The sequence below is a fragment of the Bidens hawaiensis genome, unplaced genomic scaffold (assembly GCF_021521415.1).
Source record: "Bidens hawaiensis isolate Kalapana, Puna unplaced genomic scaffold, B.hawaiensis_p1.1 tig00016189_1, whole genome shotgun sequence".
NCBI lineage: Eukaryota > Viridiplantae > Streptophyta > Magnoliopsida > Asterales > Asteraceae > Bidens > Bidens hawaiensis.
The window spans coordinates 254,869-278,894 of record NW_027492473.1 but is presented as its reverse complement, the minus strand read 5'-3'; the positions used below and the strand labels follow the sequence as shown (position 1 = coordinate 278,894).

At 34.3% G+C, this 24,026-nt stretch overlaps 3 protein-coding genes and 1 long non-coding RNA gene across 4 annotated transcripts; 3 read left to right on the top strand and 1 right to left on the bottom strand.

Moving 5' to 3' along the window:
* Positions 1 to 1,767: 1,767 nt before the first annotated feature.
* LOC143550838 (glycine-rich RNA-binding protein GRP1A-like) lies at positions 1,768 to 2,827 on the bottom strand. Its single transcript, XM_077041421.1, has 2 exons — positions 2,620 to 2,827; positions 1,768 to 2,341 (listed from the first exon to the last, which is right to left on the bottom strand). Exons 1-2 carry the CDS (start codon positions 2,731 to 2,733, stop codon positions 1,985 to 1,987), a joined length of 471 nt encoding a protein of 156 aa, XP_076897536.1. The 5' UTR covers positions 2,734 to 2,827; the 3' UTR covers positions 1,768 to 1,984.
* An 8,802-nt stretch (positions 2,828 to 11,629) lies between these two features.
* LOC143550796 (uncharacterized) lies at positions 11,630 to 15,603 on the top strand. The gene is made up of 6 exons (XM_077041387.1): positions 11,630 to 11,868; positions 13,408 to 13,540; positions 13,638 to 13,720; positions 13,834 to 14,029; positions 15,390 to 15,458; positions 15,514 to 15,603. Exons 1-6 carry the CDS (start codon positions 11,630 to 11,632, stop codon positions 15,601 to 15,603), a joined length of 810 nt encoding a protein of 269 aa, XP_076897502.1.
* A 133-nt stretch (positions 15,604 to 15,736) lies between these two features.
* LOC143550795 (TMV resistance protein N-like) lies at positions 15,737 to 21,022 on the top strand. The gene is made up of 3 exons (XM_077041386.1): positions 15,737 to 16,924; positions 19,399 to 19,689; positions 19,799 to 21,022. The coding sequence occupies exons 1-3, from the start codon at positions 15,788 to 15,790 to the stop codon at positions 21,020 to 21,022; spliced, it is 2,652 nt and encodes an 883-aa protein (XP_076897501.1). The 5' UTR covers positions 15,737 to 15,787.
* A 1,435-nt stretch (positions 21,023 to 22,457) lies between these two features.
* LOC143550810 (uncharacterized) lies at positions 22,458 to 23,255 on the top strand. Its single transcript, XR_013138388.1, has 2 exons — positions 22,458 to 22,572; positions 23,057 to 23,255. It is a non-coding gene; the product is annotated as an uncharacterized LOC143550810 (long non-coding RNA).
* Positions 23,256 to 24,026: the final 771 nt, after the last annotated feature.

The window sequence follows — 24,026 nt, the reverse complement described above, 5'->3', positions numbered from 1 at the left end:
TGACATATCTGAAAATAACTTATATCAAGCATTTTCACATAATACAAATAATAAGAAGTCCCTCTCACCTAGTGTCAATAGAATAAGAATCAACGATGTTGGAGAATTGGTCCTGTAAAAGCATAAAATCTAGTGTCGAATTATATATTTATGCGAACACATTTCAAATATTACACTTTGATGTGAACATATTTGTGGAACGTTTTTCTAAGCAATTGTAAATGGGTTTTGGGTTTGGGCATCAGGTGGGCCAATTATTGGATTGCAGCATATTGGGCTTTGGGTTTAGGGCTCATTTGCCTGTTCAACATTAGTTGACACTTATTTTCAACCTGCTCTGCTCTGCGTACCTTTGATAAACAAGCCCAATTCAGAACGTAATAAGTCAATTGTTCGGGTTATGACTTATGACTCATTCCAACTAGATGTGCATAGAATACCTGGTTCCGGACCTAATCGGGAACTGGTTTCGACCTGTACCCGACCCGCGGGACTACCTAGTAATGGATTTCTCCCCAAACTGTACTCGGAACCAATATCGACCCGGACCCGCCGAAACTGAATCCGGAAATACCCGGTCTAAACCCGACCCGACCCTATCTAAAACCCGGTCAAATACCCGACTATACCTGGAACCGGTTCCTACCCGACCCGGTTTTGACTTTTGTTGACCATACTCGGAACCAGTTCCTACCCAGTTTCGGTTCCTGAATATACCCGGTTTTGTGAACCTCTATTACCAATTGGGCGCAATATGACATCTGAAACAAACAAATGACTTCCGTAACGAACAAATGACATCTGAAACGAACGAATGCCATCCAAAACAAACAAGTGACCATAGTAACGAACAAATGGCATCCGAAACGAACAAATGCCATCCGGAAGTCATGGTTTTAAAGACTCACCCCAGTTCACTAACGTCATCCAATATATTTGTTAACTTTTATTAAAAAGACCAAAATATCCTTTCTTTTTATATAAAATCTTTATAAAAAACAATAAAACCTTTTTAATAAAAATAATAAAAAAAAATATAACATAAGTAAAACCTACCCCACCCAACCCACCTCACTCTTCCCCGGTTGTGGGGCTGAGAGGACCGAGGTTGTCAACATGTATACCTTTCAAAGCAAATATGACATATTTCATTTCTTTGTCTATTTCATTACCTCGTCCATTCAATTCTATCGTTCATATGAATTCTAACACCACATACCAAACAGACACCAGAATCTTAAACCTGCCTAAACAGGCGGTTTTTAAAACCGTCTCGTACCGGTATCTAAGGTGGTTTCAAATCACAAATACGTGTTTTCACCCACCAAACCAGTTGCCCACAGGATATTTTGTGTTTAAAATGTCAAGTTGCTGTAGGCATTTACTATGGCCCCGAAATCGAACACAGCAAATACGCATTCTATAATAAAATCAAGCGCCGTTCTAAAAGATATTTTATAAAATCACAGTGAGACATCATTTCATTATTTTATCGTAAGTTTCATGTGACGATGTTGTCCAATACCGTCAAGTCTCAAATCTCTCAATTTCTACCTAAATCCACAACTGAACAACCAATTTTATAAACTTCAAAACTCTTCAAAATATCCATGACCGAACATCCGGAAACACCCAAGTTAACAGTCAACAGAATTAAAGTTGAATTAGTCTACCGCCTAGATAAGAGTACTTGAATCTTCCCATCAAGTCAATTCGTACTTAATCCAATACAAATCACTATTATCATGAGATCAAAGCTAAAATTAATAAAAACGAACACACAAACGCTGACATTAAGATATACCGGAACCAATTCTTTTGATTAAAAACTACCAGCTTTCTAAAAGCATTCAACACGACGATAATAAGAGTAACCGAGAACAGGTCAAAAACAGAACGAGAACACCACAACACTTGCAAACAACCAACCAACCACCCACCCAAACAATACGATTACAGATCCCGATAACCTACAAACCCTAACCTACCACTTCCCCTCGGAATCACCGCCACCCCTAGAGTACCTAGATCCACCATCATTCCCACCGTATCCACTGTCACGTCCACCACCATAACCACCTCCACCACGTCTGTCACCACCATAACCGCCACCACCACCTCCTCCATATCCACCTTCACGACGTCCTCCACCGTATCCACCTTCACGACGTCCACCGCCACCGCCGCCTCCACTGCGTGACTGAGCCTCGTTCACGGTGATGCTACGGCCGTCCAAACTCTGGCCGTTCATTCCTTCGATTGCGTCCTTCAATGACTTCTCGTCCTTGAAGGTAACGAATCCGAATCCTCTAGATCTACCGGTTTCACGATCGTTGATGATCTGAATAACATAAAAACTTAATTAATTTGTGATTAATAATAATAAATTGTAATTAAATGAACATAAGGTGCTGAATCGTAAACTCAATCGATCGATCGTCTGTCTCTTATAATAATATATAAGAGAACAAGAGGATGAACGTACCGTTTTAGATATCAGTAAAAGTAACAGTAATAGTAACAGATAGTAACAGTAACAGTAACAGAAGAGCGTGTGATTATTCGTCAAACAAAGCCGAATCAGGATGGATCCGAATCCGAACTTTGCGACAAACGGACCTTCGATTCGAGAATCTCGCCGTAAGTAGAGAACGCTTCTTCAAGTGACCGGTCAGTCGTGGCCCAGGCAAGGCCACCAACGAAACACCTGTACTCAACATCAGCAGAAGCCATATTTGGTGAAGTGAAAGGAATACAACGGTGTTATAAGAAAGTTGCAGGTGTGAGTGATAATGGTTGGAAATGGTGTGGTTATATAGGCGGAGGTGGAGAATTGAAGTTAACCATGGTTTGCTAACTTGCGCTTGGTGCGCACACTTAACCGTGGTTTGGGTGGGGTAAGGGTATCTTTTTAATATAAACCTAATTAATTTCGGTATCACAGCAAATGGTTTAGATATTTTAGAGACATATCATCAATAATCAACCAAAAATATCTTTTATTGTATTGTGGTTATACACAACTAAATATTGGTGAAGGCAGGTATAATTTTTTTTTTCCTTTTCTAAGCGTTTCCAACACTATTTCTATCTTTCTTCTACATCTTATTTTTTTCAAACCTTGTTGTTTTGTTATTTTACTATTGACGAGATGTCTACTAAGTATGATTGATTATAATTTTACAGTGCTATTTCAATAAGTTTCAGCATATGTTATTTCAACCAATGATTTGCAATGAAGACGAACTTGACGAGTCAGGCAAAATCAAGTAATTAACTGCTAGACTACTGGATTGTGTAGATCGCATGAAGTAACTTTAGACTCTTTAGTCATTGTTGCAATGGCATTGAGTTTTTTCGGTACTAGAATGTCCATACATGAGATGACACTACTTCCAAACATGGCCTAGTGAATGCTAATATTGTTTGTACAACTTTGATTTAGCTGAAGTTATCTTTTTTGTGGATCTTTAAGTATCGGAAAATCCAGTTTCATTGCTACAACTTCTAAATTCATCTCTTAGGATATTTACGAAATTGACCTCTCATCTTTTATAACAAACCACAAAAACTTTGTTTCGATTGTAGTTGAAGGCCTCTATGAATTTATCACATACGATATGACACACTGAGTTTGATGTACAACAAATCTAACTATACTATTAACCAAAAAAGTTTAAGTCAACTTGGCATATTCCTATTGGTTGTTTGTTAAAGTTTCCGTGTATATCTAGCACTTCTCTAATTTACATATGAATAAAATAAATCAAAAATAAATTAAAATTATATACAATCAATTCTCTTTAATCTCTTTAATGATTAAAATTAATGATTCAAATGCAATTTATAATTATTAATATCAATTTCTATTATTTATATTATTTCTATTATTCTGTATACGCAAGTCATATTTTAACCTAAAAACCCAGATCAATTATCTTATATTTCTACCATCGATGAAGTTGTTCACCCGCTGGACGTTTTATCTGCAGCATATCGGCTTACCTATGACTGTCTTCACAATCCATCAACGTTACTACTAGTCAATTAAATCATCAGGTTTTATTTTTTGTATGTTAATTCAATTGAAACTATATTCTCTTTTTTTTTTATTTCATACCGGTCAACGTTACTACGAATTTAATTTTACTAAAATTATATTAATTTTAGATTTATGAAATTTGACTCATTGACTAATTAAAAATATAAACATTGAAGTATAAGTTGAGATCTATAATCAATTTTTGTATACTAGGAAAAAATCAACCATTTGATTAAGGATTACTTTAATTACGGAATTAAATTACTAACTTATTTTTGCACAACTTATATGAATTACTTAATTATTCAATTGCTTATTAATTATATTATATTGACTATTTTCATAAATTTCAACCATATGATTAAGGATTTTAATATATCATAAGTTATTATAATTTTAGATATACGGTAATTGATAATCAGTTTTAGATATACGGAATTAAAAACATTGATGATTAATTATATTAATGTTAATAAGTAAATTAGTAACTTATTTTTTTACATTAATAAGTTAATGTTGTAGGTTGAAATATGAAATAGATTTAAAGATATTAATTTTTAATTAGTTTGTCTTTATAATATAATTTAACAAGATTACATTCAAGTATTTCAAATTTTAAAAATCCCCTAATGCAACCTGCATATTTTCGTCCATAATTTTAGCTAATTCAAAATCCTTAATTTTATGTTTTTAATTATTTACATTAATACATTCCTTCTTTATGCAAGACTTCAAATTTGAATTCTTTACTACTTGTGTATAAATAGTATGACTTTTACACAATAATTCTTACACTATCACACATTCACACCATATTTAGCAAAAATCAATTTGTTTGTTTGTAAGGTTTATATTTCTGGTTGTTCTTATATAATTAATTTTGTTTTTTATTTTTTTGGTTAAAAGTGTTAGTGTTCATAAATTAATATCTTGTTTATTTTTAATTTTTCATCACCAGGAAAATAGAGCCAACAAACATCACAATGTTGAATCGATTGGATGTGCTTAACAGTGATTGTATCCTCGAGGTGTGTATTTTGAAACTATGGCGTCTCAAGGACAATTCAAAGCCCGGAGAAGATTGGTCGATAGAAATGATTTTGCAAGACGAAATGATATTGTTACACATTCATTAATTTTACTATATTATTCATACAATTTTTTACTAATGTTAATAATAATGTATCAGGGTAACAAAATTCAAGCTTATGCAAGGAAGGCTTGCATCCCCAAGCATGATGTGTGGCTTGGTGAGAATAGGTCATTGATTGTTATATTGATGTTTCATTTACGCACGCGAATATAAGTTTGGCTAGACGGGAACTTGGGTATAAGCCGACGACGAATTTGGCGACCGGGTTGAAGAAGTTTGTTAAGTGGTATCTTTGGTGTTATGGTCATGATCAAGGAAAAACTAAATCTGTGCATTCATAGTTTTGATTTGTGTTTTAGTTTTAGGATTTTTTTTATTTTATGAAAGAAGTAAAAGATCTTATGAGCATCATTCTTTGATTGAAACGAGGATGACTCAAAACAATATTCTCATTATGTTTTTCTAATTTACATTTGTAAGTTGTGAACACAAGTTCCCCTTGATTAATATAATTTAATTTTATTATGTTTTTATATATTTTTTTATACGAATGATCAACATGATTTAAGTTGTCTTAGTATATGTCAAATCTACACATTCATAGTTTTGATTTGTTTTTTTAATTTTAAGAATTTTTTGGACGACAAAAGAAGGAAAAAATCTCATAAGAATAATTTTTTGCTTTAAATCAGGATGGAAAATATGCCCATCCTTCTAATTTACAATTTTAGATTTATACACATTTAATATGGTAATATAGAAACCGATTATTACTCATTTATACTTAGTTTACAAAAAATTATTATTATATCTTAGACTAAAAATGTACAATTAAATATATATATATATATATATATATATATATCTTAGTCTAAGAATCTCATTATTACAATTATATAGTTTGACTTTTCTTATTTGTTAAAATAACCGGATTTGAATAACTTAAATAGCTCAAATTCAAACTAAATCCGTTTTAATGGAATATTTGTAACGAAAAACATTACAATGTTTTTTTTTGCATTCGTATTATATACTATACATATATTGTTCACAACATTATTATTATTCAATATTAATATAGATTTTTGTTGCATTATTATTCATTTAAGTTTTTATTCAATATTAATATAAATTATTTTCTCAAACTTTAATATGTTGACAAAGTCTCTATAGTCTCTATAAATATAGATTACAGTTTTCCAAAATACATAATGATATTTTCAATAACTATCTATAATACACATCTCCCACATTTAATACTATTAAATGTTAATCAATAATATTTATCAAAATATGCATCCAAATTAATGACACTTTAAATTTTAAAATAAAGGTGTATTATTTTTGTAAAACTATCTAACAATATAAATTTTAATATATAATAAACAAGTTAATTATTTATTATATTAACTTAATACATAATCCATAATTAAACATTTTTTTAAATTTAATTTTATGTAAGAGATTTTTAAATAAACGACTTATGATATTTCCATAATTCACAAATTAGATTTCTTTATTAATGTTATGTAATATTGTTTTAAAATAACTCACACGGTTTTTAAACTATATGAAGACAACGATTTTGAAAGAGTAACGTGTTTTAATATTGATAAGTTTGCTAATGATATATTGTTTCTGGAGTGTTTGAAACATAGGTTTAACAACGAAGTGGTATTAGTAATATTATAAATGTTATCATATTATTTGTTTTATATATTAAAATACTTGTTTATTTTTTTGTTACTTGAATGGTTGAAATGTCCGAATTAAACCACATTAGCAACGGTGATATCAAATCCTAAGACACCGTCAATGCAATATTGGAAACTTTTAATTTGTATGTTTAATATATGTGATATGAGACTATTACTTTTGTATTTTTAACTTCTCTTTTGTTATGAAGGAGAAGATATCCTTTGATAAGAAACGACCATTCATATTGAAACGAAGACAGTTTCCTGTTGCGGATTGTTTTGCAATGACCATTAATAAAAGTCAAGGCCAATCACTAGCAAGAGTTGACATATACCTGCGAGAACCGGTGTCTACACATGGTCAATTATATGTGGCTTTATCACCAGTGAAGAGTAGAGACGGTGTTAAAATACTTATATTAGACAAGGAATGTAAAGTTACAAATAAAACTACAAATGTGGTTTATAAGGAACTGTTTACTAATTTATAATTGTAAAATGGATGTTATTTTAGTTGAATGTTATTTTTATACATGATTTATATATTAGTTGATTCAAGAAACATGTGGATGTTACATGATTTCTATTTTTCCACCCGTGGCGTCCACGGGTCAATAACCTAGTGAACAATAAAGATAAATCGATTTGTTGATGGCCTTTTGTTTTATCATAGAGATTTTTTATTTGTTCACTAATTTTTATTTTTAACAATGGGTGAATATGTATCATCTTATATAAACTTCATCATTAGAATTGATTTTGCCAAATCGTTATGTCGTCCATTACTACATGTTATTTAGGAAAATACAATTAAACGTGATACGATTTAATTAATAAAAACTTTGAAAGTACCCAACATAACATTTTTTTATATTTAAAATTCGTTTACACATTTTTCAATCATATTATTAGAAAGAGTTGCATAAAATCAAATATAAATCTTTTTCTTTTCTCATTATATAGAAACAGAGATATTACATCAACATAGCAGATAGGCGGGCAACAAGCTGCGCCGCCACCCGTTTCTGAATTGCATAAAATATAATCTTTATTTACTTTATTTTTTTAATAATGTTTTAACAAGAAAATAATTAATTATATAAACAATAAATGCATTAAATCGGTGCTAAAGGCCACATACAGTGTATGGGGTTAGGTGAATCATGAAAAGAGGTTAAACCTAACCATGGTTAATTAAGATATTTTGCTTTTCTTCTGGTGGGGCCAGGCCACGTGACCGACGTTATTTACGATGAGAAGATATTTTCTCCCCAAATTGGCTTACGTCACTCCTTGATACACGACACCAGATATGCCAATAATTATGGCCAGTGTCACATTTTCTGTTTCATTTTAAACGGACACGATAAGGGGTTCGAGTCCCATCGGATTCATGTTATAGATTTAACTGATTTTTTAACCTTCTTAAAATCACATCCTAAAAGCAAATTATGTTTATTCAATTTTATTGGTCAAGAGAAGTTTAATTGGGTTTCGTTGATGCATAAGGGTATGGGTGTTTATCGAATCGAAATTCGTAATCCTTAAGTCAATTATATTGATCTGTTTGAAATTTTAAAGTTTAATTTGGATTCGAATTGTTTCTATTTGAAAAAGAATTACATTCAAATTCGAGTTAATATAATTTGAATTGAATTAATAACAAAACTATCATGAGCTTTAAATATGCTCAAAACTTTATATAAAGCCTATGGCTAGTTAATTTCGAATACCTAGGTCGACACATTATAAAGGTTTTTCCACAACTATTTAACATCTTAATTACAAGGGGTTTTCCACAACTTTTTAAAATCTTAATAACATATTAAGTGCGGAAAAAACCTTAAAATGATGTTATGATCATGATCTCTGTCGTAGAGTTAGGGTTGAGCTCGATATCATTCCGGCACTGATCACGGACTTCCTTATACCAATTTTTTTTATAAATTTGGCACCAGTACCGAAAATGCTATTTGTCCATCCCTACCTAGAGCCATTCGTACAAAATAATAATAAAACAAAGGAGGTTAACCAATACCTTGGGGTGTTAATTGATAATAGCACTTAGTCGGCTTGAAGTATCCACCACTGAACCTGTATTGCTAGATCACACATTGTACGCATGTAATACCTTGCTTGAACTCTTTTTGTTGCACCAATGATCAACATCCATTCCACAAACAATTTGACTCATTCTTAATCAAGACTTTTAAGAGAATAGCATACTTTACAAAGTTAACGTGTTGATCGGCTCTTCTTGGTGTTGGTGGGTTCCTTTACGGCGGCGAATCCAAGATTTTTGAAAACCTATAGTCGACGAAGAAGAAGAGGAGACAAGGGTAGGCGATAGACTGAGATTGGTAACCAGAAGACAACAGAGTTGTTCTTTTCCATTAACGATGATCGGGAGAACACGCAGTTTTATCTGGGAACCAAGTGGGGTTTTCCGGACCGCATTCCAAAAGGGGTTTTTGGTTATTTTCTTGTGCGTTGCGATTAAAAAACTTATAAAACTTTCGTAGGTGTTGGTCTTTCCAAGAAGCAAGAAAAGATAGTCTTCAAGGGGTTTGCCCCTGGTCTTCAAATAGTAACGAAAGAAAAATAATAAAACCTCACGTTGGTTATTAATAATAGGATATGTCACCACCACAAACAGTTGACTGGTGATGAATTAATTGTTAAACAAAACCTCGATCGTAGAATTAAAGAACTCGGTATTTAATCAACCTAGCTCTGATACCAATTGAAGTTTGTGGTGGTGACATATCATTTTATTAATAACCAACGTGAGGTTTTATTATTTTTCTTTCGTTACTATTTGAAGACCAGGGGCAAACCCCTTGAAGACTGTCTTTTCTTGCTTCTTAAAAAGATAACACCGAAGGAAGTTTTATAAGTTTTTCAAGATCGGCGCAAAGCAATTCAACACTTGGCAGATTTAATTATCAACTATAATCCGTATTCATCGACTCCCTAGAATGCACATATATGTTGGATAAGAAACAATGCCAATCAATAATAATTTAGTCTTACACAAAAGTAAAGTAAAGTTCATGGAATATCATCACGACTCACGAACTAACCAAGATAAAATTCTTAAATGTCTCACTTTTAAAGAGAGATTCCAAATATGTCCCTTTATTAACTCGTCTTCGGCTCTACGTTAGGAAATCGAGACGATATATTTCTTAACTCATCGCCCCCCCTTCATATTAGCTCATAACACGTCATATCCCCGCCATGTTAGCTCAAAACTCATCGCCTCCGCTCCATGTTAACTCAAAACTCATCGCATCCACCCTATGTTAGCTAAAAAATTAAATCTATTATATCTTGTTATTTAAAATATATATCTAAGAAATGTACATATAAAAAAATTTGATGGTACGTGCCGTATGCATCACTTTTCTAAATCATATTATTATTCAAAATTTAATATACAAGAACTTAAAAACCAATAAAATTTAGATCCATGTTTTTAGTAAAGATAAGATATATTTTTTAGTTAACATATGGTGGATGCGACTAGTTTTAAGCTAACATGGAGCGGAGGCGATGAGTTTTGAGCTAACATGGCGGGGAGGCGACGGATTATGAGCTAATATGGAGAGGAGACGGCGAGTTAAGAAATATATCATCTCGATTTCCAAACGTAGAGCTGAAAACGAGTTAATAAATGGACAAAAAAGAATTTGAATTTTGCAAGGATATATTTGGAATCTCTCTATGAAAATGGGATATTTTGAGAATTTTTTCAAGTATTTATAGAGAATGAGATGTGAATGTATTAAAAAGAACTTAAAAAAAAGAAGAAGAATTATCTTTAAATTTGTTTACAATATCCAGATCGTTATCTCCATCTCTATTATTATTATTATTATTATTATTATTATTATTATTATTATTATTATTATTATTTATTTTTCTTTATATTTTGAGTACAAAGTTAAATGCTTAATGTACAAATCAGAAAACTAGGTGGGCTACTTGGTGAGTGGGGGGTGGGGGGGGGGGGGGGGGTTAAATAAAAATGCTTTAGTTACTACATTCAATTTTGTGAGTGTGAATATAGAAATTCTATTACAAAATCTCTGTAATTTTATAATTTGAAAATGGAGATTAGAAGCATTGAACGATATAGACTCTAATGTAAGTGCTTATATATAAGAGTGAATTACAAGTTACGCCCTTTATGTTTGGGGTGACTACGAGATCTCACATTTTGATTCAATAAGTAAAATGAATGTCCCTAAAGTTCATATTTTGTCAGACTTTACGTCATTTCCACTAACGGACGTTAGATTTGTCCGTTAAATCCAGTCATGTGCATTGCACATGACGGTATTTTAAAGTTCAAGTGTGAAATCTAATGTCAGTTAGTTGAAAGGACGTAAAGAATGGCAATATATGAACTTTAGGGACGTCTAGTGTATTTAATAAAGTCAAAACGATGAGATCTTAAGTAACCCCGAACATGTGGAGCATGCTTTGTAATTTACTCTATGTACATTAATAAGTAGTCAATGGTTTCCGCGTTCCTTAAAGTCTTGTGTCTAGACTTTGATTCCCAGCTGCTTCAATGGCGTCTGCAAATTATCCACAAAAGATTTATGATGTATTCTTGAGTTACAGTGGCCTGGGTTCTCGTAACAATTTTGTAGACGACATCTTCTATGCATTAGGCAGAAAAGGATCCAGTACACGTTTGAGTTGATGGAACAGTCATCAATGGTGGTGATCCTCTGCTGCAAAGACTATGTTAGCACCTCAACGTCCTTGAACGAGCTGGTAAAGATCATGGAAATAAGTAAGGCAATTGAAGGAGGAGGCTTAACTGTTCTTCCGGTATTCTATGATGTTGATCCTTTGGAACTTCGCAACTCGGATCGGCCAGTTCTGGATATGGACTTGAGTTTGTGGTCTGGGAGAACAAGGTTTCGTGAATCCAAGGAAAGTGTGAAACTATGGAGGCAGGCTATAGTTGAATTGACTAATTTACAAGGATTGACGCTGAAACTGAAGAATTTGCCCAATTGGTAATTTCTTATTCTAAATTTTGAAATTAAATTGTGCATGGATAAAAAGTTATCAAAATTGGCTTGTTTAACTTACATAGAGCTCGAGCTCAAGATCGGTTCGTTTCAATCTCATTTCCTAAAGCTCGATCTTGGCTCGTGAGTAGTTTTTTAAGCTTGAGCTCGGCTTGGGCTGGGCTCGTTTACTATTTCTTAATTAATTTTTATATATATTTTTACAGTTATAATTTTATATATAATATAATATATATATATTATTTAGTTATTATTTCATAGCCTTATATAGAAAAGTAAATAATAAGTATTAAGTATATATAAATATATATTATAATAATTATAATAATGACAATCTCGTTTAGGCTCGCGAGCCAGCTTGAGCTCGATAAATGAAGCTCGGGTTCGTTTATTAAACGAGCTTACTTTTAGGCTCGAGCTTGGGTTCGTTTAAGCTTGGCTCAATTGAGCTTTTTTACGATCCGATCTTGAGTAGCTCGCGAGATGCTCAGCTCATTTGCACCCCTACTAACTAATCTAGCAGAATAGTTTTTGCTTAATTTATTTGCAGTGCATGATATAAATGAAGTGTCTTATGTTGGGTTTGTGGAGGCTTGGTCCCGGTTAGTTGAAGACGGGAGGTCTTTGGGCAGCCCTATATCTCTTTATTAGGGCATGTTATGCTTCCTTGTTACATAAACTAGAAACTAGAGTCTAGTCGAGTAGTCTCTGTATATTCATATCATCATCATTGTACTTGTAATCTCTCATCATATATTCATATCACTGTGCTATTAATCTCTCATTATTGAGTGTTGAGAGCATAAAGCAATAAGAAATTTCTAGTTGGCTGGTTGTGACCCGTGGACAAAAAGTCAGCTTAGGCCGAACCACATAAATCCTTGTCTCTCAATTCTCATGTCCGTTTAATTTCTTCAGTTGATTGTGTGTCTTTTGCACAACCGAGATCCTAACATCTTAACCTACTCAATTTTATTACCACAATCAATAGCATACACTTACCAACAAAGAGTTCATTTTCTGGATATAAAATGATGTCAATAGTGAAATTTTTCATTAGCTTATCTGCTGTCTAAAAGTAGCTGCAAACAGCCAAATAAATTTGAAACATATCATATATATAATAGCAAGTTTGCCTGTGCAACTTATGACAACTGCATCATTTTGCTGACATGACATTTTTGAGTAATACGCTTCTCTTTAGTAAACGTTACATTTTAGAGAAGTTGGGATGCAATAGCTCCAAAATATTCATCCCCAAAACTTTTCTCTTCGAAAGCGTTTAAAAGGTGCATCATTTATGAAAAATAGTTTTATCATCTCTTCGGTTTTCAGAAAGCAATATTGTTTCTTGTGAATTATTGAAGTCCCATGTCTGAAAGCAGTAGGAGGTCGTTGACTAGCTTCAGATTGTTATTGACATTAAAGGTTTAAACAGTCAAAAGATGTACAATAGTTTAAATTCTAATTTTTTTTTCTGTTGGGGGTGATTTTGAGCAAGCTAATGGTCATTTCCATATGCAGGGATTACCTGGATTTTGTTCAAGAGATTGTTGAAACCGTTATGAGGAATTTAGGTCTCATGCGTTTATCAAGTATTGATGAAAATGTTGTAGAACTAGTAAGGCCTTTCAAAAACAATGCAAAATCCTTGAAGGTTAAATCAGGTGATGCTCATATTCATGTTTAGTAGCTGCATATAATACTATATGATGATCTTTATATTGGCCAATTATATACCTGATCTGAAATAGGATTCTTTTGTTCAGAAGTACCCTCTAGAAAGTTCTCAATGGCCAACTCTTCAAGGATGCAGAACTTTGGGTGAACTTATGATGTATTCTTGAGTTTTAGAGGAGAAGACACCCGCAAGAACTTTGTTGACCATCTACGTGCTGGTCTCGAAGGGAATGGAATCTATACTTTTTATGATAATGAAACGCTTGATAGAGGAAAATCGATAGCCCAAGAACTCTTGAGGGCCATTGAAGAATCAGCTATTTATATTATTATTTTCTCAGAGAACTATGCTACTTCCTCTTGGTGCCTCGATGAACTTGTGAAGATAATGAGCTGTCATAAGATAAGGGGACGCGTAGTTTTGCCTGTGTTCTATGGCGTGAGTCCCTCAGATGTGCGGAAACAGGTAGGACATTTTGGTAAGGTTTTGCTCGAAACTACACGACAGATAAAATGAAAATATGGAGAGAGGCTCTTGTAGAAGCAGCTAATTTGTCTGGCTGGGACTTGAACACAGTTGCCAACGGGTAATTGCATGTTGACATTATGTTTTTATAATTCCTTTTATGTTTTTGTTGAGTCCACATTTATCCGAGTTATATTATCACTTATGTTGCAAATGTGTAGGTACAATCACTGTTTTAAAAACCGGTTCAAACTGGCTGGTTGAACCGGATTTCGCATAAAAGGCCAATATTTTGAGTCCGGTATTTTTGACCGGTTTGCTAGAACATCGTACCGACAATTTTTGTCTAAAATACCGGTTTTTACCGGCAAACCGGTTTGAAGTCCGAGAAATTTTTGAAATTTGCGGCCCATATTTTTAAAAAATTACTTTTAATTCACCAATTAACATTCAAACGTGTAAACTTAAGGACTATTTTTATAAAACTGAGTGCTTTTGCATTATTTTTTTAATATGGATTAAGTTTTGAATTATTTTATGTTGTAGAAATTATTTAGTTTTGGGTTATTTTTGGATTAAAGTTACATTTAATTTTTGGATTAAAGTTACATTTACATGAAATTATAAGGTAAACTATTCAACTGGTTGAACCTCCCGGTATAACTCGGTTCAACCGTTCGTACCATTTTTTAGCCCAATGCGGTACAAGTAAAATACCGGTTTTTAAAACATTGGGTACAATGATAAATGTATATATTATTTAGAAGACTTCGCAGATTAACTAAAATAGATCAAAAAGTTCGAGGCCTTAGTTTTTCCTACTCTTTTGATTGCCTTAGTGTGGTCTTGGCGTGTAGATCTGTTATGGGATCATATGGATACTTCAAAAGGGATTTGTGCTACTTTATTCATGTCTCTTTGCTCATTTATTTGTTACTACTTACTACCATAGTTTTCCCACCATTTTGTGATATCAACAGTTTGCTGCTATTTTTCTTTAGTACTATCTGTATTATAATTTGCATGTCAAGAAAATTTCATTGGAACCCGGGGTCTCACCTAGATAGAGGAAAGGTTTGCCCCATTAACCCACCCCAAACCCTACTAATAGCTTGCCATGAGTGAAATTTTACTTGGTACATACATTTGTTTGTTTGTTTGTTAGATCAAAGAGTTTGAAAGGAATCATACTCTTGATTGCAAGAGTATTACAGATATAATAAATGTGAAACGTAAACAACACTCGATAATATAGGGCGGTTCGGTTTTGGTCTCATGGGGTGGCTTGGAGGAGATCAAGATAATAATTAAATTAATTATTATCATTATCAGTTTATTTTTAATTGTTTTGTTTATCCAGTATCTTGTTTTTAAGTTTGAGTTATATTCTTATTTCAGTTTGAGTTTGAGTAGGAGACTAAATGTAAGGGTACTTATATATAAACCCATTAGTTATTTGTTTCAAGTTGTAGTCGTTGTTTCAGTTTAATAATAAGAAAGAAAGAGTCGAACAGTTTGTTCAAACCCTCGTGTTCAAGTCACCGATTGTTGCAGATTACCATCTTGAGATTTAACAATAAATTTGTCCATATGCAAGTATGTGCATAGAAAAAGGTACGAACTATACACTAGTGAAATAGAAATGCAATTATAATCTTAGCATTGATTGATCATTGCTAATAAGTCTATCATGATTAAAGGCGGCGAGAGTAAACTAAACGAAATGTTTAGATCAAACAATCAAATAGCCTCGCCTATATGATATTATTTCTTATTCTTTACTATATGAATTTCAGGTATGAAGCAACGTGTATCAAAGATATAGTTAAAACGATCCGGAGAGAACTAAATCAAGTAACTTCAGTTACTGTCGATGAGAATTTAATTGGAATAGAAGATCGCATAGAAGAGGTTATGTCGTTATTAGATGGACCAGATGATGTTTGTATGATAGGGATACAGGGCATGGGTGGTGCTGGTAAAACTACCCTTGCTAGAGCCCTTTTTGATGAGATTTCTTATCACTTTGAAGGCGCAAGCTTCCTTGAAAACATTAGAGAAGTTTCACAACAGTACGGTCTACAACATGTGCAAAAGTTGCTTCTTGAAGATGCTACAAAGGAAGAAAACTTGAGAGTACGTAGTGTTGTTGATGGAAAACGCATGTTAATAAAAAGATTAGGCCGTAAAAAGGTTCTTCTTGTTCTTGATGATGTGAATGCTCTGAGCCAACTGGAGGCTTTAGCTGGAGCATTTAGTTGGTTTGGTAAAGGAAGTAGAATTGTGATTACAACAAGAGATAAACATGTTCTAATTGGACATGGGGTAAAGGATAAGAACATCTATAATATAAGTTTGCTAAATGACAATGAAGCAAGTCAACTTTTCAAATGTTATGCTTTTAAGAGAAATTTACCCTCAAAAGAGTATGAAGAGGCCTCACAACAAGTGGTACACTATGCTACTGGCCTTCCTTTGACTCTCAAAGTTTTGGGCTCGTTTTTGTGTGGCAAAAGTTTGGCTGAGTGGACAAGTGCGCTAAATAATCTTAAAAAGATTCCAGAAAAGGAAACTATGGAAATCTTAAAAATAAGCTATGATAGTTTGGACCATGAGTACCAAGAAGCATTCCTTCACATTGCATGTTTTTTCAGAGGGTGGGAGAAAGATATTGTGTTCCGGATACTTGAAAGTTGTGAGTTCTACCCGCATATTGTTGTTCGAGTTCTTGAGCAGAAGTCCCTCTTAAATATCTCAAATGAACGTTTGTGGGTGCACGATCTTATTCAAGAAATGGGAAAAGATATTGTTTGTCGACGGCAACCCAGTGAGCTTGGTACACAAAGTAGATTGTGGGACCCTCAAGAAATTGCGGAAATTTTGAAAGGAAATAAGGTAAATTCAGCTGTCTTATGAAGGAATGTTCTTATAGTAATGAGCCGAGCTTAACTAGCTCGTTTAATTTAAGAGAGACTCAACTCAAGCTCAAGTTGTGATCAGTTTTACAGTCTCAAGCTCGGCTCGTCTGTCAAGATTAAATGGATAATAAACTAAGGGGTTGTTTAATTAAGAGGCCACCTAAGGTTACCTCTTAACCATTAAGATGCTATAACCAATAAGAGGTAGCCTCTTAATGAGCATTAAGAGGCTACCAAGTGCATAGTAAACTCTCACTTATTGTAAGCTATAGGTAGAATATAAGGAGGGTGAGATGGGGCCACACCTTTCCTCTACTCCCGCTAAGATACCCGACACCAAAAACCACCTTCTTAACATGTAATGTCTAGTATCTCGATAACATAAAGTGTGGCTCAAGGAATCAAAAAGTAGCAAAACAAAAAGCACTAATGATAGTAATAATAAGGGAAAATTCCCATAATAGCCCATTTAAAGAATGTGTTTCCAAGATTATCCCTAATAATTCAAGTTTCCAACTTTGTCCCTTTGTTATCTTGTCGCCGACGACATGATAGCGAACACCGAAGATGCGTTACTGAAACAAATTGGATAACGACACGTGGCCGGAATAGGTCGTCGACGATGCGTTAGCGGATAACGCGCCGCTAACGCATCGCTGCTACCCTACGATGCGTTATGTTGCTAACGTAGGGTAGCGGCGGTGCGTTATGTTTTTGCTACCTTGTTATGACAACACAAGGGTTCCACGATGCGTTAGTGATAACACATCGCCGCTACCCTACGTTAGCCACATAACACATCGCCGCTACCCTACGTTAGCAACATAACTCATCGTCAACACAGATTCCGGCCACGTGTCGTTATCCTATTTGTTTCGGTAACGCATCGTCGGTGTTCGCTATCATGTTGTCGGTGTTCGCTATCATGTCGTCGGCAATGAGATACCAAAGGGATAAAATTGGAAACTTGAATTATGGAGGGATAAACTTGTAAACACTAACTATAATTGGGCTATTTTGAGAATTTTATAACATACAAAAGGCGAGATAGACTATAATAGTAACATATAAAAGATCAAAGAGACAAAAAGAAGGTAGCACGAACCCCTTGAAAGTATACGCTCCCATACAAATCTATATATTAACACCTCACCAAGGCAACTAAAACTAAGACCCCCCAAGAAAAAGCTAATATATATATATATATATGTGTGTGTATACACTCCTCTAAAAGTCCATAACCAATATCTGCCGTCATCAAGAGCTTTTATCCCTGATTATTTCCTAAAAACATTCAAGTCTATCCAATCATGTGTAATCCGCTCATCTCATATCAATTTGGGCCCACATATTCTTCCATTCCCCTCCTTTTGTGAGGGTTTTGAGGGTTATTACTAGCGCTTCAAACTAGTTTCTCTTCACAAGCCCAAACCATTGAAATCTTCCTTCCCTTATCTTATGTGAGATACAAGTCATCTCTAGCATAGTTATTAAAAGCTCTCGCTTCTTGCGTCTAGTCTCATTTTCTAGGCGAATCCCAATGTATGTGCTTCGATCTAGTTCCTAGGCCCTCGCTTGACACCTCTATTAGACTATTAGTATTGATTATGGATCAAGAAAAATGATCATTTGAACAATTGAACCTTTACTATTTATTACTTTTTGAACTTTTGGTTTTAATGTTTAGAATATTTGGTACTTGAACTTTTGATACTTTACTTTAAAGATTTTGCTATTCAAGTGTTGAATTACATTTGAATGTTGACTCTTTTAGAGCTTTTGGTACTAATTAGATGATATTAAATGTTATATAATAGTTTTTGTTTATTTTATATAAAGAATAATATTATTTTTTTAATACACAATATATTTATTTATATATTTGCTTAGTCCCTTGCTTTTTTTGCGCCTTGCACCTAGCTCTGGCGAGGGATGTGCCTTTGATAACTATGAACTCAAGTTTAACCCGAAAAACTTCATTTCTTATCGAGTCCAACCTTGTATGCTCACACATCCACCTCAACATCCTCATCTCTACTACCCAGCAATCATGATATAACATGGCTAGGCGCACTGCCACCCTATAAAATTTCCCTTTAATCTTGTTGGGAACCTCTAGTCACACAATACTGTTGTGGCTACTCTCCACTTGTAACAGCGTGCCTGACAGTGAGCTACATATCTATCTATGTCTTCATGCGTTTGTATAAACAATCCTAAATACTTGGACTTCGTTGTGTGTGGGACAACTTGGCCTGCATTTAAGCCTAATTAAGTTCGGTTTCAAGCCCATTTATTAGATGAGCTCCATGTTAAGTTCAATCTTGCCTCACGGCTAGTTTAGCTTAATCCTTGTAAAGCTTTTCTCGGGTTAAGCCCAAAAGTAGCCTAGCTTACTTACACCCGTAGTTTCTAGGAGTGAATCTTTATGTTCTTATCTTTTCTTTGAAGGGTAAAGAAGACATCAAAGCTATTGTAGTTGGAGATCTGCATGAGGTGGATTCAATGAACATTTCAGAAGCTTTTAGAAACATGGAAAAACTTAGACTGCTTTATTTCCATGCCATGACCAAGGAAATGACTCCTCATGGACCTGAATATCTGCCTAACGAGTTACGGTGGCTTACTTGGAATCATTTCAATTTAGAATCTTTGCCTGAAAGCTTTCATGGAAATAAACTTGTTGGACTCGAAATGCCTCGTAGTAAAATCAAACAACTGTGGGACATGAGGGAACTAAAGGTACATATATATTATGGTTTGTTTAGATAATTTTCTGCAGTGTATCACAGATTACGCCCAATTGCCCTTTTTCTCAAAATAGCTATGTAAATATGTTAAATTGTAACAGGTTCTTCACAACTTGAAGTTTCTTGATTTAAGTTACTCGAAGTTAACCAAGACCCCAGATTTCAACCAGATTCCAAATCTCGAGAGACTAAATCTTGGGTTTTGTTTGCAATTGTTAGAGGTCGATACTTCTATTAAGATTTTACAGAGGCTTGTTTACTTGAATTTGTCTGGGTGTTCAAATCTGAAACACTTACCAGAATCATTAGGGAATTTGGTTCGTCTGGCAGAGCTTAATGTTTCTCACTGTATGATTGAAGAACTACCTCTTACAATTGGTGATCTCTCCAATCTGGTGTGGTTAAACCTCACTTATTGCCAAAATTTGACGTCTTTGCCAAATACCATCAATAAATTATACAATCTGGAAACACTTGATCTCCACCATTGCTTAAATCTTGAGGAATTTCCTGAAAACTTGGAAGGCTTAGAACGCCTAGAGAATCTTATTGCATCTAGCACCGGTGTTAGACGTCTTCCTGATGCCATTTCCAGGTTAAAATGTTTAAACACTCTTCAGCTCCATCATTGCTTGAGCATTGAAATGCCTCTTAACCTGAGTGCAATTGGACTTCAACAAAATCTTACCTACTTACACCTCTCTTGTTGCATACAATTGAAAGAGTTCCCAGAATCCATAGGGAATTTGGAGAACTTGACAAAACTTGATTTGTCTCATAATATGATACAAGAACTACCCTCGTCAATTGGAAATCTAACCAAGCTTATTCGTTTGAATCTTACTTATTGCCAAAATCTTAACACGCTTCCTGCCACAACTGTAAGATTGAAATATTTGAAAACTTTTCAACTCCATGGCTGTATTAAACTTGAAAGTTTGCCTGAGAACCTTGGTCAATTAGAATCTTTAGAGGACCTTATTGTATCAAGCACCAATATTAGATCTATTCCAAACAGCGTTAGGAGATGCAAACATCTAAAAACCCTGGATGTCCATGATTGCAAGAGTCTTACATACTTACCTCCAGCATTGGGTGATATAGAATCATTAGAGGTACTGCGTGCCGCTAGGTCTGCAATCATGGTCATCCCAGACAGCATTTGCAGCTCGAAGTCCCTCAAAATACTTGATCTTCGGGGTTGTTTTAATCTGCATGAACTTCCTACTTATCTAAGCAACATTGAAAGGTTGGAGGAAATATATATATCCGGTTCACGTGTTTCAGAGTTTCCTCCCCCCATTGATGAATTCAAAGCGACTTAAGGATTCTTGATCAAGAAACTGACATCTCGAGACAACACATTAACCTTTCTTTATTTTTGTGTAACACTAAAATAATACTGGTTGGCATTGTTTCTTATCCAAAATAGATGTGCAATCAAGAGAGTCGATGAACGGGTTATAGTCAAGCATGATATCTGCCAAGAAGAGCTCAACATATTAACTTGGAAAGTATGTTATTTTCTAGAAATCTGGATTATGAGTGGGTCAAATAGCTTGTGGAATGCCAGTTTATCATAAGGGATTTAAAGAGGACAGAGATGCAAGGCTAAGTGCACATTATTTGTACAAGAAGAGTTCAGGCAGGGATTGCAAGGTGTGAACTAGCTATAGTTTCAGTGGTGGATACTTGTGTGCTACTTATAGTTTCAGGTGTGAACTAGCAAGGATAAGTCACACTCAAAGGTACTGCTTGACCTCCTTTGTGTAGTTATTATTGTTGCAACCTATTCGGTGTTTACTTTGATTGCGGCCAACAAAACCAAGCAAGATCTTTAGGCCCATACTTAAATAAGACATCCGATAAGAAAAACATAAGTATAGATATATAATAATGAACAGAGTAAAATAAATATACTTAGTTCGGGACCGGTTCTAAGTGTTTTTCTTAATTCATGATTGTCATGAAAGAGCCACAAAATCTCATTTTGATTGAAATCGTTAAGCCGGCCCTTATACTCAAGGACAAGCCAATTATAAAGGTTAAAACTTTGTTGTGGTGTTCCCGTGTTACAAACCACAACTATTTACTATTTACGGTTCGCACAAAACGGTTAAGTTGGATCCAGTGACAAATCCAGGAATTTATACTGGGGGGATCATACATGTGAAGAGTGCAGAGAAAGTGACCTCCCCTCAGAAGAAATGATAGAGGATACACGTGAATTAGACTCTACGCATAGGTACATCGATTAAAGAAAAACAAGCATGTGAATAAAACAGGCTAAGCGACAAAAACACAATAAATTCTATTGAAACAGCAGAATAATTACCAATGGACTTTTGGATATGTGTAATCATTTTTAACAAAATCAACGTAAAAGTAAATGATCATCAACTCTAGGGACCGTGATGTAATTTCAGCTACTCAAATGTACAACAAATAATGCTTGAAGTACACATCATACAACTCTCCTACAAGGGTTCAAGTTAGGGTTTACACAACACCACCGGGTGAAACAAACAATGGCATCAGCAACGAGATCATCGATGGCCTCTGCTGCAAGAACAATCGCATCTACATCAAATCTCATTTCACGAACCCTAACCCCCAAATCCGTACACGTTCCTCCGTTTCATTCGTCAACAAGATCACTCCCTCGCGCAGCTTCAAGTTTAATATTTCACCATTCACGTACACTTTCAAACAATTGAATTTTAATTTAATCAGCTTTTATCTTCTGTGTTGTTCAGGTTTGCTGTGGCGTTAGAAACGGTTGAGTCAATGGTGCCTCTTCACAGTGCCATTGCATCTGCTCGTCTTATTTCCAGTATTGGCGTTGAGTCCACCTGTTGGAGCTGGTTATCTCAAGGTATATGTTTTCCATTGTTTTCTGATTTTATTTTATTTTTGTTTAGATACTCATGTTAAAATTAATTATAAAAGCAGTTAGTAGTTAATGTAATGGTAATTAATTAATGATATTAAGTTAATCGATAGCTGTTGCTTAGAAACCGGAGATGTTAATTCTGATGCGTGTTTGGGGATTGCTTATTTCAACTCAGTAATAATCTAATCAGGCAGTTATTATTCGTGTCTGCAAATAGTTCAGTGTTAAGAACTCTGAAGTTTGCTAGTAAATGCCTTTTATGAAGATGGTTGTTATGTTTTATCATTGTCACACAAAGTTAGAAATGACTTAACGTCTACTCTTGAAGATACAATGCTTATGGCACGTTTAAGAGTTAAGACGTTTTAAGTGTGTAACTTTTGCCTATTGATTTTTTGGGTTGTATTGATGAATAAAGAAGTGAAAATATATGATCTTTGACTAGTTCTTCTGCTTACTGCTATAGGTTTTGCATCGTCGTTGTGACAGCGGGAGTGATCAAGGCAATTAACGCATATGAGAATTTGCATATTGTTTTTAATCTTTTATTTTGGAAGTTTGCTTTGGGTTTTAAATTAAGCTTGCAGCTATTTCAAATGTTAAAACTTTGTGTTCAAATTAATAAACTTTTTCTATGATTTTGGCAATTTCTTCATTTTGGGGACTTATTTATCCTGTTTGGCTGTGCAGTCGCTCTGCTTTATTTGTCTTGTTCAAACCTGTGTAAACAGTAAAAGTAGGATAATCTGGTTGCTAACATTAGTATGTCCATTTATGCTGCCTTCGACACCGCTTGTGCGCATGCTTCATAGGGGTCATGACGTCATGTATGTGAACGATTTTTTTAAGAGTTTAGGTAAGATCCTATTTTCTGAGTTCATCTTCTGTGGCCCGCTCATATAAGATGCTATTATGGGTACCGTTGATTTGGTGTCACATGACCCACAAATCTTTATCCAGATTTTGTGTTTTTTGGTGATCTATGTGTTGCTAGAGCATTTACTTGAGACTTCTCGGGACTAATTTTTTTTTTCATTTTCGGGTTTTCCCTAGACTTTGGACTTCCTCGGTGACAAGGGCTTCAACACATTGTATCTCGGTTTTTCTTCAACTCTTGTTTGTTCATTATTAGATGGTTTCCATCAAGCTTGGTGTTTTTAAACCATAAATTGCATAATCTCATACAATTTTTCCTGGTAGAACTGGAAATAATGAAAGTTTATATTTGAACCTCTATATTCTATAGCACTATTAATTTATTTGTATCATCTTTAATTTGAGATATTACTGTTGTGGGAAGTTTATGATCTGATCTGGGCAAGATTTTGAGTTGGAACCAGATAGGCACGTCTAGTTCTAGTTAGAACTAATAGTCTTTGATCACACCTGACGTTGATTGCGTATCTCAATAATTGTTGTGGAAGTTTATGATCTGG